The sequence below is a fragment of the Mandrillus leucophaeus genome, unplaced genomic scaffold (genome assembly GCF_000951045.1).
Source record: "Mandrillus leucophaeus isolate KB7577 unplaced genomic scaffold, Mleu.le_1.0 Scaffold210, whole genome shotgun sequence".
NCBI classification, from domain to species: Eukaryota; Metazoa; Chordata; class Mammalia; order Primates; family Cercopithecidae; genus Mandrillus; species Mandrillus leucophaeus.
In genome coordinates, this window is record NW_012102144.1 from 1,388,613 (window position 1) to 1,408,572 (window position 19,960).

The 19,960-nt window shown below is 39.3% G+C and overlaps 1 protein-coding gene across 2 annotated transcripts in view; it reads right to left on the reverse strand.

Annotated features, from left to right (window-relative positions):
* Nucleotides 1-415: 415 nt before the first annotated feature.
* Nucleotides 416-19,960, reverse strand: part of ADAMTS9 (ADAM metallopeptidase with thrombospondin type 1 motif, 9) — a 185,666-nt gene continuing 166,121 nt past the window's right edge. For both annotated transcript variants that reach the window (XM_011980349.1, XM_011980348.1), the window contains 3 exons: nucleotides 17,797-17,901; nucleotides 6,925-7,019; nucleotides 416-1,879 (listed from right to left, as the gene is read on the reverse strand). In XM_011980349.1, the coding sequence (XP_011835739.1) occupies nucleotides 6,930-7,019; nucleotides 17,797-17,901 (195 nt within the window). In that variant the 3' untranslated portion in view covers nucleotides 416-1,879; nucleotides 6,925-6,929. The remainder of the gene's footprint in view (nucleotides 1,880-6,924; nucleotides 7,020-17,796; nucleotides 17,902-19,960) is intronic.

Below are 19,960 nucleotides of genomic sequence, written 5' to 3' on the forward strand. Positions count from 1 at the left end.
GAGGATGAGGTGAAACAATAAAAGTAAAAGGCCTGGCATATGGTGGCTGTTTGATTATCATTTGCTTCTAGTAGACATGTTTAGAAAGCTCTCATTTTTCCTTGGACACCATACAGGGTAGGAACTACACACAAAATGAACAATTGAGCACCCAAAGTGCACATAAATATTTTGTTTTGTTTGCTCATTTGTTTCCCAAGAGGGGAAAATTCCCAGTTTCCAGAAGAACCACTTTAATTGACTTCCATGATGAAAAGACAGATCTTATGGACAATCCTCATCCCTATCTGTCTTTAGAATTGCAATTATAATAAATGAAATCAATAAAATCTTCACTTCTTCTCAATCTGGAAACTAGAGACGTTCTTACTCCAACTCGAATCAAGAGTCCAGAAACTATGCGAAACACAAATGGTTTGGGTGTGGTGATGTATTTATTCATAATATATTTTCAGAACATATTAATAATGGAGAATAATACTTATTCATATACCAAGTATAACTTTTCCTGGAGCACTCTAGAGCTTGCTTGGAGTTGGAGAATACTGCCAGGCTTTTCCTAATCTCTTTGGTCTTTGGAAGTGGGCAGGATTTCTCAAACCAAGTGTCTTCCATGGACCATTGGCAAAGACTTCTCTTCATCAGTTTGGAAGGGCAGAAAGACCATGGCTTCAGCACTTCCATTTTGGAAAGAAGTAACAAAAAGTGAATTAATGAACAATTGGAAAGACTCAAAGCATTTTGTATTCCACAGTTCATTTCTTCACACAAACGTCCATTACTGCAGCGGCCATGAAAACTGGCAGGGTGTTAGGCTCATGGCCTGAAGAGAAGTCATGTCACCAGCCAATGTTTTCATGCAAAAGGCAATCCTGATGATTCAGAACCTGGTTCTGAACTTCTCCAGGTGTGCTGGTAAGCTGAAGGTCACACCCATTCTGTGCATCCTCTGTCTTTCTACTGGTAAACTTGGATGTAATTTTAGAGTATCTTGGCAAAATGGTGAGATGATCTCACTTTCCCAATATCACTCTGTAATGAAGCTGCGTGGGGGATCCTCCATTTGATTGTAGAGAGACCAAGGCACCATGGGCTGAAGCAAAGAATATTAACAACACTAACAACAATAAGGATAAAGTCCAAGTCTCTTCCAAAAAAGGCATGTCCAAAAATAAGGGTAAGAGCTGGTCTTATTTCATCCAAGTGATTCTGTGCACTGGAAATTGTCCTTCTGTTCCTCCCTTTCATTGAAAGTGTTTATATTTCTGAGTCAGATTATCATTTAAATACATACAATATTAGCACCAAGGCAGCATATTTTTTTTCCCAGAGATCACATGAAACTGAATACATATTTAACATAGTTAATAGTTGGTACAATCTGTGATATCACTAACATACTTGTTGGCTGATACTTGCCTAGAAATGCCAGAAATACCTTTTATACAACTCTTATAGCACCTTGATGACGGCTAGGTTGTTTTAAAAAAAATCCATTTAAAAAAAGTAACAATAAAACATTTACAGATGAAAAGTAAACAATAGTGTACCGTGATAATGAAGGATCACTTTGTCATATTACTACATGCAAAGGCAGTCATAATAGAATCATTTTACGTACAAAAATATTACATCACAATAAATAATTTCAAACATAAATATTAAACTTTACATCATTAGGATAGTCCACATATATACATACACACATATATGTGTATATATGTATGTGTATATATGTATATGTACACACATTTACACACACACAAGCATACAAGTCAACATGCACACACACACACATACACACATGCACCCAAATCAAGGTGGAGGTATTGCATTACTATCCTTCATCCATCCCATAATGGCTTCCTCTTCAAAGCACCTGAAATAAACAAACCAGAAAATATAAACCTTCTGCCTCAAATGCTATAATAGGCAACTGATACATTTTTACATATATAATTTAAAATTAACACCTATTATTTTGTCTAGATTTTATTTTTATTTTTTCTGAGTCACAGTCTCACTCTGTCACTGAGGCTGGAGTGCAATGGCATGATCATGGCTCACTGCAGCCCTGACCTCCTGGGCAGGCAATCTTCCCATGTCAGCCTCCCAAGTAGCTGGGTCTACAGGTGTGTACCATCATGCCCAGCTAATTAATTTTATTTTTTATTTTTTTGCAGAAATGGGGGTCTCACTATGTTGCCCAGGCTGGTCTCAAAATCCTGGACTCAAGTAATCCTCCTGCCTCAGCCTCCCAAAGTGCTGAGATTATAGGCATGAACCACCACAGCTGGCCCTAGATTTTAAAAGTAATGTTTGTTTGCTGTAAGAAACATGGAAGTTTCAGGGAAGTAATAAACAATAAAATTTGAAAACCCACTAGCCTGAAATCCCCTTACCTGAGATAACTGCTCTTCATATATTGGTATTTTGGTATTTCCTTCTAGTCTTTTTTCTATAAATATATGTTTATATATGTAAATATTGTATATCTGTACTTATGCATAAAATTTACTACATATACATACAAAGTTTATCTTCTTATATATAAAATATATAAAGTACATATATAATGGTGATCTCTAGTGGATACCTGCTGACTTTTGCACGCCTCCATCCCATCTCCCCCTTTCTGATAACAAAATACCTTCTTGTCCTTTGGGAACCATCCCTCTTCCAACTGAAGCTGTCGATCACCTGACTCTAGGTAGGTATATGATCTCAGATCCTTGGATGCTGTGATTGGTTCAAAAGTGACCATGTGACCTAACCAGGGCTAAACAGAGTTATTTTGCAGAACGTATGCTAGGGGATGAGTGTTTACTTGAATCATGAGTTGTAAGAATGAGGTAATCCTAGAGCTGCCCAGGACCATGGTGTGGGGGCGATAATCTGTCTGAGAATGAAGCCATTTAAGAGGCAATAATTGCTGATTGATGAGGAAAGAAAGAGTACTGATGACTGAACTTCTGGATCTAGCCATGCCTGACGCTAGCATACTTCTTGGATATCTCAGTTACTTAAGATAATAAATTTCCTTCATTTCGTTAGCTCCTTGCAACAGAAATAATCCTAAATGTCAAATAGGCACTGTTGCATCAGGATCTTCAAGAGCCTTACATGGTAATAGGCTACTGGAAGCTTGAGAGAAGATGCAGGAGGGTCACATGAATTGGTTGAGTTCATCCCTTGTAGCTGAAGTCACTGGGATGATAAAAAGAGTGACCAATTCTGTCTTATATTCAGCAGAAGAATCACTTTCTGGCATAATGTACTTAGGTCAGGGATTGCCAGACTTTAACATGCATGACTCCTGTGGACTTTGTTAAAATGCAGATTCTGATTTCACAGATATAGGGTGAGGCCTGACATTGAGCATTTCTAACAAGTTCCTAGGTAAAACTGATCATGCTGGTTCTTGGACCACACTATGAGTTAACAGGGGTGTGGCACAGTGGAGTGATTAAGAGCACTGGCTTTAGTGTAGGACACTCTGAGTTCTGCCAAGGGAATTCATCATTACCTTTTATTTGTTTATTTTTTTTTATTTTTTATTTTGAGACAGAGTCTTACTCTGTCACCCACGCTGGAGTGCAGTGGCGTGATCTAGGCTGACTGCAACCTCTGCCTCCCAGGTTAAAGTGATTCTCCTGCCTCAGGCTCCAAAGTAGCTAGGACTACAGGCATGTGCCAACACACCCAGCTAAATTTTCAATTTATAGTAGGGATGGGGTTTTACCATGTTGGCCAGGCTGGTCTCAAACTCCTGACCTCAAGTGATCTGCCTGCCACAGCTTCCCAAAGTGCTGGAATTATAGGCATGAGCCACCATGCCCAGCCTCATCATGATCTTAAGCAAGTTACTTAATTGTTGTGGGCCTCAGCTTCCTCATATGTAAAATAGCAGCTCCTCCACACAGTTTTGTTGTGCGGATTCAATGAAATATTGCTCAACAAATGCCATTGTGGTTTTACTATTACATTCTTGGGAAGTATTTCTCAAAGGATGAGCTGTGATTCACTTGCATTAGAATTCCCTTTATCAAAATTACAGATCCCTGAATCCACTAGAGACCTAATGAAGTAGGACCCCTAGAGATCAAGCCCAATAAACAGCATTTTAAATAAGCTCTGCAAAGAGCTGGTACCAATCCTATTGAAACAATTTTTTAAAAATCGAAGAAGAGATATTCCTTCCTAACTCATTCTATGAAACCTGTATCATCCCGATACCAATACCTGGCAAAGACACAACAAAAAAAGAAAACTAAAGACTAATATCCCTGATGAACACTGACATGAAAATCCTCAACAAAATACTAGCAAACTGTATCCAGCAACATACCAAAAAGATAATCTACCATGATCAAGTGGACTTTATTCTTGGGAGGCAGGGATCATTCAACATATGCAAATCAATAAATGTGATTCACCACACAATTAAAAACAAAAACATATGATCATATCAACAGATGCAGAAAAAGCATTTGATCAAATCCAACATTCCTTCATGATAAAAACCTACAAGGAATAAGACATCAAAAGAACATACCTCAAAATAATAAAAGCCATCTCTAATAAACCCACAGCCAATATCATACTTAATAGGCAAAAGTTGGAAGCATTCCTCCTAAGAATCGGAACAAGACAAGAATGTGTACTCTCACCACTCCTATTCAACATAGTATTAGAAATCTTAGCCACAGCAATCAGGCAAGAGAAAGAAAGAAAAGGCATCAAAACAGGAAAAGAGGAAGTCAAATTATCTTCCTTCACTGACAATATGATTCTATACAGAGAAAACCCTGAAGATTCCACCAAAAGATTCCTAGACCTGATAAATGACTTCGGTAAATTTTCAGGATGCAAAATAAATCTACAAAAATCAGGAGCATTTCTATACATAAATAACATTCAAGCTGAGAACCAAATAAAGAATGCAATCCAATTTATAATCACCACAAAAGGAATAAAATACCTAGGAATACATCTAACCAAGCAGGTAAAAGAGCTCTACAAGGAGAACTATAAACATTGCTTAAGGAAATCATAGATGACACAAATAGAAAACGTTCCATGCTTATCTACTGGAAGAATCAAGAGCATTAAAATGTCCATACTGCTCAAAGAAATCTACAGATTCAACAAAATTCCTATCAAATTACCAATGTTATTCTTCATAGTGTTAGAAGAACTACTATTCTAAAATTGATATGGAACCAAAGCAGAGTCTAAAAGCAAAAGCAATCCTAAGCAAAAAGAATGAAGCCAGAGGTATCATATTACCGGACTTCAAATGGTACTCTAAGGCAGCAAACCAAAGGTAACCAAAACAGCATGGTACTGGTACTACTATAGACACATAAATTAATGGAACAGAATAAGGAACCCAGAAATAAAGCTATACATCTATAACCAACTGGACTTCAACACAGTCAACAAAAATAAATAATGGGGAAAGCACACCCTATAATAAATGATGCTGGAAAAACTGGCTAACCATACACAGGAGAATCAAATTGAACCCCTACCTCTTACCATATACAAAAAATAACTCAGGATACATTAAAGACTTAAATGTAAGACTTCAAACCATAAAAATTCTAGAAGAAAACCCAGGAAATACTCTTCTGAACATTGGCCTAGGCAAAGAAATTATGACTAAGTCCTCAAAAGCAAATGCAACAAAACAAAAATTGGTAACGGAGACCTAACTAAACTAAAGAGCTTCTGCACATCAAAAGAAACTATCAACAGAATAAACAGAAAACCTACAGAATAGGAGAAAACATTTTTAACCTAAACATTTGACACAGGAATAATATCCAGAATCTATAAGAAACTTAAGCAAATCAACAAGAAAAAAACAAACGACCCTATTAAAAAGTGGGCAAAGGACACGGACAGACACCTCTCAAAAGAAGACACACAAGCAGTCAACAAATACATGAAAAAATGCTGAACATCACTAATCATCAGATAAATGCAAGTCAAAACAACAGAAAGATAACATCTCATGCCAATCAGAATGGTTATTCTTAAAAAGTAAAAAGATAACAGATATTGGTGAGATTGCAGGAAAAAATGGAATACACTGTAGATGGGATCGTAAATTAGTTCAACCTCTGTGAAAAGTAGTTTGGAGATTTCTTAAAGAACTAAAATAGAACAACCTAAAATAGACCCAGCAATCCATTACTGGGTATAAATCTAAAAGAAAATAAATCATTCGACCAAAAAGACACCTACACTCACATGTTTATTGCAGCACTATTCACAATAGCAAACGTAGAATCAACCTAGGTGCCCATTAATGGTGAATTGGATTTAAAAATTGTGGTCTGTATACATGATGGAATACTATGCAGCCATAAAAAAGAATGAAATCATGTCCTTTGCAGCAATATGGATGCAGCTGGAGGCCATTTTCCTAAGTGAATTAACATAGAAACAAAAAACCAAATACCACATGCTCTTGCTTATTAAGTGGGAGTAGAACATTGGGTACACATGGACATAAAGATTGAAATAATGGACACTGGTGACTCCAAAAGGGAGGAGGAAGGAAAGGGAAAACTACCTATTGGATACCACGTTCACCATTTGGGTGATGGGTTCAAACGAAGCCTACATCTCAACACATTGTATCAGCCTAATAAACTTGCACATGTACCTCCTGAATCTAAAATCTAAAAGCAAATAAATAAATAGGCCAGCTCTGTAGAGGGGAACCCATGTTAAACAGTAGAGAACTGATGGCTTCAGTCACGTGAGGACAGAGAAGCAGGAGATTAAAAAGGCAGAACAGTATTGGGTCAGCTTCAAGATGCTTAACTGTAACTCTGCCCGATCCTCCCACATTTGCTCATATAGGCTACAGAAAAAAATAAAAGACAGACAGACAGACATAGGACTACTTACCTTAGCTATAAAACTCGCACCTCCAGGCCAGTACCAGAGGATGGAGTGCATTTCCCACAGTAACCACCGCATTTCCCTATGACTCGGGTACCATCCTGCAAGGAGATGCATCATCTTAGGCTACCTGCTTGGTTAATGTTTTCAGGGCCTGCACTGGCTTTTTGGAAAAACGTTCTTATACACACAGTGAGCAGGCCTTCTGAACTGACGTGAAGCCCAACACACTCACCATGGTCTAAAGCAGGGGCTGGCAAACTTCAGCCTGTGAGCCAAATCCACCCTACCACCTGTTTCTATATGGCTTGCAAGCTAAGGATGATTTTTATATTTTTAAATAATTGAGAAAAAGTAAACCCAAACTAATATTTCTTGACACATAAAATCATATGAAATTCAAATTTCAGTGTCTATTAATAAAGTTTTATTGGAACACAGCCACATTCATTAATTTACCTGATGTCTATAGCTGCTTTCACGATGCAAAAACAGAATTGAGTCTCAGCTTCATACTACTTCTTGGTGCACAACAAATCACAGTGACATTGTTTTAACTTGAGAGTGTTTTGAGTGATGTGTGTATTGCTAGATCATTACACTTTATGTGCTTATTACCAGAGTATACCATTATGACAAATAAGAAAAGAAGAGGAAGTAGACTTTGAATGTTGCCCTTTTAACGTACAATGGCATGTGGATTATTTTGTTATCAAATTTAGATGACAAAGCATTATGATTATTATGAAATGACACTATAGCTGTGCTAAAAGAATACAATATATACCATCACCAAACTAAATACTCATCACAATATTCCCAATTCACAGAAAAACAATGGTCAAAAATTTAGAAAATTTAAAATGGAATATCCCAGCATAGCATAATCCCTCCACAAAAAATAAAAAAAAAATGAAAATGAGTAAGTTTCCAAGTTGCTCATTTGTTAGCCAAGCAAAGAAAACAATTTACCAATGGTGAGTTCATTAAATCCTGTTTAACTGCAATATCTGAAGAAACGTGTCCAGAGAAAATAAACTTAACTACCCTTTTGGCAACGACTATTGCTTGAAAAGCTAATAACAGTGGGAACCACATCAACAGTCAATTAAAAAAAACAAAGCAGATTATTTTGAGTGGTTTTCACTGGCTCTTGATGGGTCCACACATATTACTGATGTTATTCAAGTGTTATCATTTCTTTGAGGAGAAGAGTCTAGTGGAACTAGTGGAATAGTTTGTGGAACAAGTACAGGTGAGAATATTTCAAAAAGGTTGGGAAAGAACTGCAAAACAACTGACGTGGAATCTGCTAAGATGTGTTGACAACTGATGGTAGTAAAAATTATGTGTGGAACATAAAAAGTTTTATTTGGACAAATGTACAAAGCTTATGAAACTGTTAGGTGTTTAAAACCTATGGTTCTTCACTGTACTATTCATTACCTGGTACTTTGTGGAAAATATTTGATCTATCAAGTGCTATAGAACTAGTAGTGTCAATAGTGAACTTTATTTTCTATCACGGACTTACCCATCATCCATTTTGTGATTTTTTTTGTCAGAACTGAAAGCTCAACACCTTGACTTGTCCTACTACACAGCAATTTGATGGTTTAGCAGTAGGGTAAAGTTTTATTTTGATTTTTGAGCTCAGGGTCAAGATTAAAATTTTTTGAACTAGAACTGTTCTCAATCACTGTAATTCAACACTTAATGGCTCTGAATATTAGCTTTTGCTTCAGAGTTGATCATGTTTCTTAATGGATTGTATCTAAAATTACAAGGCACTGTTCTTACAGGCAAAACTTACACTGTGATAAAGTAATTTCATTGACAACACTGTTTGGATCATAGACTGTTTTATACACTTTCCATGCTGTCAAAAGTTAAAACAGGAAATGACTTCTCTATTATATATTTTTTGAACTTAAACTGCAGTTCCAGCACTGTTTTTCAGACTTTGATATAAATGCAAAGGAAATCTTTATATGTCAAAATCCATTTAACTAACAATTGAGGAGCTTCTATCTCATGTTTAATTGCAAGTGATTAATATGCAATGTAGTGACATGCTAAAAGGCAAATATCAAGAGAAAACTCTAATAGAATTCTATACATGCCTGCCAAGTCATGAATATGTTTAATTAACATTATATGGTTATGGACAGATATCAGTGTTTGGCAATATCAATGCATGCTGAAAGGCATTTAGAAAGATTGAAATATATAATATCTCATTTCAGGTCAGCATTAACAGATAAACATTTACAATCTCTTTTGATAATAAAGAACACTAATTGAGCAAAATATTTTCCTCCCCCAATATCCCATTCATCTCCTCAGGTGATCTGTATTAGAAAAAACTATACTCAGTTATTATAATTGTATTTTGAATTTAACCAATAAAAAAATTTTGTATAAATTTATTTTCTCTCTTGACATACAAATACATACATAATATCATTGATTTTGCCTCTTGGCCCTTCAAGACTAAAATCTTTACTATCTGGAACTTTGTAGACAAAGTATGCCAACTCCTAAAGACCCGCAATCCTTAGAGTCTGTCTTTGCCTCTGCAGATTCATCTGGTACCATTCTCTACTCAACACATGCATTTCTTTTAGTTGTTGTTCTGATATGTCCCTTACATTACCAGGCCTTTGCATATGCCAATCTCTCTGATTGAAGTTCTCCTCTCCCTCTCTGTGCATACTGTACCACCTCAACTTTGGCCTGGTAAATTCTTCAGAACTCAGTTCAAAGCCCATTTCCTCTGAGAAACCTTCCTGACCTGGTTATCTGCTGCAAAGCACCCTGTAATTGGGTAATTCTTTCTTTAACATCTGTCTTCCTACTGGAATGTCAGCTCCATTATGACAAGACCAATATCTTGTTAAAACCTGGGAGTATCCAGAACCTACCACAATGTGTGGCTCATAATGATATGAAATATACAGTTGTTAAATGAATGAATGAATGAAAGGCTGAAGCTGAATTCTTCTTTTGGAACTGCAGTTAAGAATGCCCTGCTAATCAGGTCCCCTTATGCGTTACCATGCTATGAAAAAGTCCTTGTTTAATTGTGGCCTCATATTCCATTTTGTATAACTACCATGTCACATAATTCCACCCCTCCACCCTCTGCGCCTGCACAATATTTCATATTTTCCACTTCTGGAAATAACACTATGATGAATGTATTTGTGCCCACATTTTAGGATTTTTTAGGGTTACATTCTCAGAACTAGGTCAAAAGTCATGAAGATGTGCTTCACACAGCCAAACTAAGAAAGCCTCTTGAAAACAATGGATAATCTCACTTGAAAAAAAGAAAGATGAATACAAAAATATAATCAGAAGAAATAAGTTATAGTATTTTATTTTTTTCTTTTTTTGAGACGGAGTCTTACTCTTGTCACTCAGGCTGGAGTGCAATGGCACGATCTCGGCTCTTTGCAACCTCCGCCTCTCGGGTTCAAGTGATTCTCCTGACTCAGCCTCCTGAGTAGCTGGGATCACAGGTGTGTGCCACCACATCTGGCTAATTTTTGTATTTTTAGTAGAGACAGGGTTTTACCATGTTGGCCAGGCTGGTCTCAAACTCCTGACCTCAACTGATCTGCCTGTCTCAGCCTCCCAAAGTGTGAGATTACAGGCATAAGCCACCGTGCCCAGCCAAGTTATAGCATTTGATAGTACAGTAGAAAAATTATATTTAACAATATAATATGTAAATATAATAAATATTTATATAAAATTTATGTATAAAATTATACATATTTTTATATATTTATATATAAAATATAAAGTATTATGATAATCTTATGTGTGATATATACTATATATTACAATAAAACAATATAATATAGTATAATATGTATTAATTAATATAAATATATTTACTATAGTTAGTTAACAATAATTAATTACATATGTCAAAATAGCTAGAAGAATTGTAATGTTCCTACCTCAAGGAAAAGATAAATGTTTGAGGTGCTGGGTATCCCAATTACCCTGATTTGATCATTACATGTTGTATACACAAATCATTACTTGTATAACCAAAAATATGTATGACTACGATATACCAATAAAAATACAAAAGAAAGACAAAAGAAAAACAGTGCCAGTTTAATAATAAAATAGGACAAAATAATTTCTTTTAATTTTTAAAAATTTGCATGCATTTGATGATGAATGGAACTGAGTTGGGAGAGTTATTTCTATCCTCCCACCTGGTCTTGGTTTTTGGGGCCTGTGGTAGTTCTGGAGCTGGCCCATGCCACCAGCGACTGGATTTGAGGCCAGACTAACTGGTCTTCCATGAGGAACTTTCTCACCAGGCTTAAGTATAGGGCCAGGGGCCTTCACGATACAGGCAGGCAAAGAATGCCTTCTGTATCATCAAAACTTATGCTTTACTCAAACTCTCCTGACCCAGCAGAGGAGCGAACCTGAATCAGACTGCCTGGAGCTTGTACCGCATCTTGAACAACCTCTTTATGCCTCAGTTCCTGGTACATCTGTAAAATAGGGATAATAATAGTGCCCCCCCACAGGTTTGCTGTAAATGAGATAATGCATGTAATGTGCTTAGCATAGTACTTGGCCTAATATATGTGCTCAATAAATATGAACTGCTATTATCATAAAGGCATTTTTAATGTGTAAATATCCATCATAGCCTGTTTTCAGGGAAATGAGTAAAAGTCTGGGTAATTATAAAATTATAAAATTAAAAAAATAAATCCAATACTGGGTTTACACCATTACTGCTATCTCCTTAACTGGGATTCCGTTATTTAATTGAGATAAAGGCTGAGCTAAAACTTATTTATCCTAAAGAATAAAAACAGTCACACTGAGCAAGTAAATACCAAAAACCCAATTGTCAAGCAGACAGTGTCTATTTCAGAAAACAAATATATTAGAAGCACCCACTCTCATTCCTTAAAACACTAATTTTTATTTCTTCATTAAAGCAGGCCTTCTAAAAATCTCTTTTCGATGACTATTTTGCTAGCCTGGTTTAAGCTATTACATATAATTAAGTGAATGAATCTCTGTTCCATTAAGAATAGCTTGTATTTCACACTTTTCACTAATTCTTCTATTTTTTTCAATCTGTATAAGGAGGGCAGATTGGCTTCTTTGATTTGGGAAGACCAGCATGTCTTTGACTGGAATGTGCTTATTTAAAGACTTATTTAAAGTCGTCAGAGGGTGCTGGGGGTAGAAGCAAGCTGAGTTGGGGGTGGAGGTGGGGATTTTGCTAAGAAAATCCATACAGATAGTAATGAAGAGAGATTATAATGATCATAGGGGTTAAAATCTGCCTGTTAAGGTCAAGGTTACGTGCAATGAAATTTACCCTTGAATGTCCCTGAAATTGCCCATAAAATACAGCATATAGGTTTTTTTTTTTTTTTCCTGAATATAGCCCTGGACACTTACCTATATATGAATATATGTATAAATGTCTATATAGAATAAAAATTAGACTACCTAAAATGTACATGTACAGCATTTTACTCTACTGGTCTGTGGTATGATTTTTACACTTGGTGGATAGTTGGACTTTCATAAGTTGACAGCAAGTTCAGAGGTAGCCCAGGTCGATATATGAGAGTGGACGGCACTGAGCATGTGTGTGTGTACACACGTGTGTTTATTTCAGGTGCCTGAACTCCACTGTTTGCAAGTGAACTGAAGGATAGGAACTGAATCCATCCCCTCTATGGTAATATAACTTTCGTTATTTTTTAATTTCAAAGCAGTTCTTTGATTTACAGCCCATGCTCTAGCACAGGAATGTCTGTTAGAATATATCCCTTAGAACAGTGACCCGAGTTCTTCCCTGACCCTGCAAATTCCCCTGGCACACAAGGAAGACAAAAAGCCCTGTAAGCGCCTCTCACACCCAGCCAAGACGTGATCATCCTTTCATGCTGCCTGTCTCTGAAGGCCTGTTCCAGAATCTTCTACCTGAAGGAGACCAAAATGGGCAGCTCTGAGAATGGGCATGGGGAGCTGTGGTGGAATTCTGGGTGGCGCTGAAGGGCACTTTCACATTCTGGCACATTGGAGAGTTGAGGGTATACCGCATCGCTGACAGAGGAGCTTGAAATTCTGACATTTTCTTTCAGCCCTTGTCTCTGGCCCATAGTCTCCTTTCTGTCTGTCTGTGTCTCATGCAGAGATCTAAGCAGAGTGAGGAGAAACTTACTAGACCCCTAGCTGAGCTGGTGCAGCTAAAGCATTTGCCCAGAAGTTCACCCCCAACCAAGGGGTGTTTCACACAACTTATTCCTGGGGTCAGGTGGCAGCCATGTGGACAGGCCCAGCCTGGGCTTACACTGCATTTGGATGTCCTTCCCACCAGCTGTCTCAAGCCAGCTCCCTTCCTTAGTAACCTTGGTCATCTTCTGAAACAATGTGGCAAGCCTCAGGGCTATGAAAACGTTATAACATTAATAGCTAATACTTGTGCTCCTGCTATTTACCCAGTAGGATACCAACAGCTTTACATTTTTATTTCATTTATGCTTCACAAGAAGTCAATGAGAAACGGGCCACTACAGTCCCTATTTTATAGATGAACAAACTGAGTTCCCCCTCTCCCCACCCCCATTTTCCCAGAAGTTAAATAACTTGCCCAAGATGGCAGAGCCAGTGGGCACAGACTCCGGCGGTCAGATTTCAGAGGCCACATACTTGACCTCTGGGCTCTGCAGCCACTGATGGTTTTCATTGTGGCACCGAGGGCTGAGCTGCTACAGGCTAGAGGGGTTGATCCCACCACCAGCTCAACTTAACATCCCAAGAATTTGACCTTATTCTCACCTTGTTGTTCCAATCTCCCAGTGACGGCACAGCTGGGAGGAAGATGCAGATTTAATGTATGTAAGCTGCCCAATAAATAGTAGCTATTTTAACTATAATTAGGGTAAACCAGAGAAAGAGTCCTCTCCATTGTTCACAACAGTGAACTTGATATTGAGACTGATTTTGGCCAGTTTTGCCCTTGGAAGTGAGACAGCGTTGCTGTTCTCCAAGTGGTACCAGATATCTAGTTTTACCCTGAAGGACTACAGCTCTCCTTTAGTTTTGCTTGGGGAAAACATTTTATTGCCAAGGAGATTTGGAAAATTGAAGTTTTCTTTTCCACCCAACCCCCGACCCTGTAGCTCCCGGCAGAAAAGCAAAAGAAAGTGAGGAATGATTATTTGAGAGCTGAAACAGGGCTATTTGGAAAAGAGAGTGTTATAACTGGCCAGGGTGTGAGCATCCCAGAGAAGATTGGGCCACAGGCCCTGGGGGGCCAGACCGTAGTAGGTATCGAGTGGGAACAGGATATGGCACAATTCCTGAAGTGTGTTTCATGGGACCCTGGTTATTTGGGGGAAATTAAAAGCTGTAACTTTGAAAAGAAGGTTTTGTGGTTGGCTTCATTTAGGTTAGTGGTTCTCAAAATGTGACTCCAGATCAGGGGCATCAGCATCATCTGGGAAATGGTTACAGATGTCAATTTCTGGCCTCTCCTCAGACTGATCATGTGGTGGGTATTGTTTTGTTTTGTTTTGAGATGGGGTCTCACTCTGTTGCCCAGGCTAGAGTGCAGTGGTGCAATCATGGCTTATTTCAGCCTTGACCACCCAGGCTCCTCCTCACCTCTGCCTCCTGAGTAGCTAAGACTACAGGTGCACACCACCACACCCAGCTATTTTTTTTTTTTTGTAGAGATTGGGTCTCCCTGTGTTGCCCAAGCTGGTCTTGAATTCCTGAGATCAAGCAATCCTCCTGCCTCAGCCTTCCGAAGTGCTGGGATTATGGGCACAAGCCACCACGTCTGGCCACCTGCTTGTGTTTTAACAAGCCCTGCAGGTGATGGTGATGCACTCGTGAGTTTGAGAACCACTGCTTTAGTGGAATGCTGGCTAAAGTTACACAGGTTTATTTCCTGTATAATTTGGTACCATCTCACATGCTAATGCTTACTGTGACTCTTCAGGAATGAAATACAATATACTAGCATTTTCTCCCAAATGTGTTGGGCGGTGGAAGCGTATTTTCAGGAAGCATCGCTAGGAGATGTTTCTCTGGACCACACAGGGGAAGTCAGGCAGCATTTCTCCTGACAGCCGGCGGCTAGAGAGGGCTCAGTCCCAGCTGCCAGATACTCATAAGGAGTACTCGACAGGCCCTGGAGATTAATTTTGAGTTCAGACTCTCTGAGCTGCCAAAGAACACCAAGAATAAGAAAAAAAAAAATGCCGACAGACAATTGTTATACCCAGCTCCCTCCAGCCCGGGCATCTCCCAAAAGCCTTGGGGAACAGCCCATGTAGTGATCATTCTTTCCATAAGGTGGTGCTCCTGGCTTTAATTATTTTTAGTTTCTGGCTGAAACAGTAGTAACCAGCTAACAAATATAATTTATGTTACAGTTTATCTACACGGGTTTCCTACAATCACATTTTTATTTATTTATTTACTTATTTTTTTTAACAGAGTCTCACTCTATCACCCAGGCTGCAGTGCAGCGGCACTAGACAGGCAAATTTTTTGGTTCTGGGTCACTGAAACATACAGTGTATTTCAAAACATCATGTTGTACACAATAAAAATACACAATTTTTATTTGTCAATAGATAAGAAACATAATATATAGATTTTGGAGGGAAGAAATGGGGGAAGAACATAATTTCAGGGCACATTCTAAAGCTCATGCTCTCTCTCTCTATCTTTACTCCTTTCAGTGCAAGGAAAAATATTTAATGACTAATTTACAAGTAATCAATATGGCTATTTAATCAGATTTGAGGTCACTGATTGGCTTAGATGGAGAAGAGGGAGAGTGAGATAGCTTTTTTCACGGACACAAACTTAATCATGGCAGCTAGAAAAAGAGATCAGGAAACAGATTTTCCTGGAATGTCACAATTGGACATTTCTCCTCTTAGGTGAGGGAGGCAGGTTGAGCTGCTTTTTTACATTCTTATTTTGATTAGGTAGAAGTGTTTGCAATAGAGTTTTCAGATTTAGAAAATAAAAATACAGGATGCTTGGCTAAATTTGAATTTCAGATAAACAACATATACATGTTTAGTATAACTATGTCCCATGTAATGATAACAGTATACTTATTGTAAACAATGTTCATTGTGTACTTGAAAAAAAAAAAAAGAGAGATGGTGTCTCACTTTGCAGGCCAGCCTGGAATGCAGTGGCGCAATCATGGCTCACTGCCCCCTCAACATCCTGGGCTCAAGGGATCCTCCAACCTCAACCTCCAAGTAGCTGGGACTGCAGGCATGCACCACCACGTCCAGCTGATTTTTAAAGGTTTTGCAAAACCAGGGTCTCACTACCTTGCCCAGGCTGGTCTCGAACTCTTAGGATCAAGTGATCCTCAATGTGTGTTTGAAATTCTAATTTAACTGGGTGTCCTGTATTTTATCTGGCAGTTCTGCCTTGTAATAATACCCTACTTTCCCAGCTCTCTTCTTTGTCTTCCCCTACCCACATTTCTGAGGCAACCCCAGGCAGGGCTCCTGGCTGAGGTGGGATTGGAGAAATGGGCCATGCTTGGGTAAACTTAAACATATTTTTTCATGAGCCGGGTTTCTGCCCCACACTCTTAGGACTTCAGAGGGAAGGCTGTAAGTGGCAGCGGTTTCTGACCTGGCTGTACATCTGAATCATTTGGGCAGCTTTACATTCTACTCCTGCCAGGGCTCCCCCACCCTCAGAGATTCTGATTCAGTTCATCTGTGTGGGAAGGACCTGGGCAGGTGCATTTAAAAACTCCTCAGGTGATTCCACTATACACCCAAGGTGAGAAACAGTACACAGTTGACATGCTCCTCGATTTACAATGGTGTTATGTCTCAATAAACACATCTCAAGTCGAAAATACCATTAAGTCAAAAATGCATTTAATATCTCTAACCTTCTGAACATTACAGCCTAGCCTAGCCTACCTTAAATATACTTGAAACACTTTCATTAGCTTATAGTGGGGCAAAATCATCTAACACAAAGTCTATTTTAAAACAAAGTGTTGAATATTTCGTGTAATTGATTGAACACTGTACTGAGTGAAAAACAGAACGGTTGTATGGGTACCCGAAGTAGGGTTTCTACTGTGTGATTTGCTTTTGAACCATGGTGAAGTTGAAAAATCAAGTGGAACCGTCGTAAGTCGGGAACCGCCTGCACAGCACAGTGCTTCTCAAGCTGCATGTACCCATCACCACCTAAGACCTTGTTCAGCTGTAGACTCTGACTCACTAGGGTCTGGGCCGTAGAACCTGCATTTCCAACACACCCCAGGTGACACTGATGCACTGCGTAGTCCACACCTTGACCAGCCAGATTTTAGAGGGTGAAAAACTTATTATTATAGACCCTGTGTGTGTATCGCTAGCTCTCCAGATATATCACTTAATAAGTTATCTGTCTTCTAGCTCCATCTGTATTTCAATTATTCTAAATAAAAGAAGAGGTCATTTCCCCTTGGTTCACAGAATGAACTGCAAGCTGGCTAACTGAAAGATGTCTGAGCCACACCCTCGACAGAGGCTTCTTCTTGCTTTTACCTTCCTGGTTAGGTGGTTTTTCTAATTACTTGGATGGTTCTATGTTCACCTCTTGAGGAAGAATTCACCAGAAGTGAACAGGGCTCTCAGACTTTAATCACATGTAAACACTGCACCCTAGGTTTATTTCCTAAATGGTCTTCCTGACACTGCAAAATGGCTTAAGTGGGAAAGCACATTCGTTTGTTCCCTCAGCACCACTACCACAGTTATAAAGACAAGAACGAGAGAAAGAAATCAAAATTCATCTCTCAACCCGTCTGTAGAACCTTACCGGAGACTTCTTGATGTCAGAGACAGCGTAATTCCCTTGTGATATCCATCTGGCAGATTCAGTTAAAGAAAGGCCGGTTCCATAAAGGTTGATGCTAAAACGACCCTGGAATACATGACCAACAAGAGATTTTCAGTCCACGTGATGTCCCCAACAAAAGCAAAGGCAAAGGTGATACAATAAAAGGTACTTTGGAAAAGGGAAGGATGTTGATTAATTGTGATAGCTACTAATTATTGATGGTATTTAGTTTTGTTTGCCCAGGCCCAGCCATTCTTCATGCATCATCTTAATCATCCTCGAAAGAGCTCTATGAAGGAGGTTTTCTTTACAGATGGGGAAACTGAGGCGTAACGGAGGTGATTAACTTCAGGATACGGTAAGAGTCCAACTCACATCCTCCTGACTTCAAAGTCCTTGCTCCATTCGGCCTCCCTAACACAGCAGTCCTGATGTTGCTCACAATTATCAGATTCCTTCAGGAACAAAATGTCACAGTGTAATTTTTCTAACAAGATCTTGGTGCCAAGCTTCCTGGGCTTCCAGCTCCCTGGGGCGATTAGCACACCGCGTACTAAGCACAGCAGGGCGGGACTTCAAAGAGGCGCTTTCCCCAGGACGGTCAGCAGAGGGCAGGGTTGGCCTGCTCAAGACCACCTGGGCCTGGAGGATGCGGCTTCCAGGCTCCGTCTGGTAAGGGGCATCTCCCAAACCCCACCGAGGGTGCCTTTCAGAATATGGCCTCTGGTGCCTCTATATTGATTTCTAAAGAGACGGTGCAGCAGAAAGACCCTCTCACTGCTTTCTCCAATTGTCTCTCTCTTTCAAAAACGACTCGCAAAGGCATCTGAAATACTTCCTTCTTGAGGCTTCCTACTCCACAATGAGCAGTTTCAGAGCTAAAAATATTCCACAAGAACACTCCTGATTGTTTTCTTTCTAAACCTGACAAGCCAGCCCTTTGTCAAAACAATCTCTTATAAACAAGAAGAGAGGCAAGGAGGAGCTCACAGTTGATCAGACCCACGTGTAAATAAAGTTCTTTCACCTGTAATTAGATCCTGGACAGATCTTTTCTCACCTCTTGGAACCTCAGTTTACTCATCTGTAAAATGGAAGGTACTAAAACTCTCTTCCTTCTGAGCACTGTACAGAGGACTAAATGAAATCAGCTAAGGCTGGCACTTAGGTATGCAAAAAGATGGCATCTGTCTTACATTTTCTAGTTGCTTTGTAAGTGTTCGTCTGATCTCTTCAATATGAACAGGAAGCTTATTGAGAGCAGGGCCTTACTATTGCTTTGTTTATTGAATCAGCTATGGTTTGTAACATATGACTAGCCACTTAAATATTATATCCTAGCTCCTCAATTAAGATTTCCAGGACTAGGTGTAGCTTAGAGGTCTCTCAATGCCAGTTCCATAATTATTGACTAACAAAAGTTTATAAACATTTCTGGAGTGCTAGATTCCACAAGATAGAGGTGACCAGAGGACTTAGTTTGGACTAAATCAGTGGTTCTCAACAGGGGACGATTTTGACCCCAGGGGAAATTTGGCAGTATCTGAAAACATTTTTGTTTGTCACACTGTGGGGGGCAGGGAGTGGTGCTGCTACTGGCATCTGGTGGGTAGAGACCAAGGATGCTGCTGTGATGCACAGGACAGCCCACAACGGAAAATTCTCCAGCCTGAAATGTCAACAGTGCTGAGGCTGATTGAAAACCTGGTACAAAGGGTAGATTTACCCTAGAATCTTGCTCCCTTCTTTACTTGCATGTGACCTCAGGCAAGGAGCCCATCTGTAAAATAGATTAGTAAGACTTAGCCTGTGACTAGGAGGTGATTAGCTAGAAGGCATAATGCATGTCACTCATTACCTGGCAGACAGTAGGTAATATTTAAAAAATATTTTTGGGCTGAGTGTGGTGGCTCATGCCTGTAATCCTAGCACTTTGGGAGGCTGAGGCGTGTGGATCATATGAGGTTGGGAGTTCAAGACCAGCCTGGCCCAACGTGGTGAAACCCCATCTCTACTAAAATTGAGAGGTGACAACGTGCTAGCAGCCCTCGCTTGATCTCGGTGCCTCCTCGACCTCAGCGTCCACTCTGGCCGTGCTTGAGGAGCCCTTCAGCCTGCTGCTGCACTATGGGAGCCCCTCTCT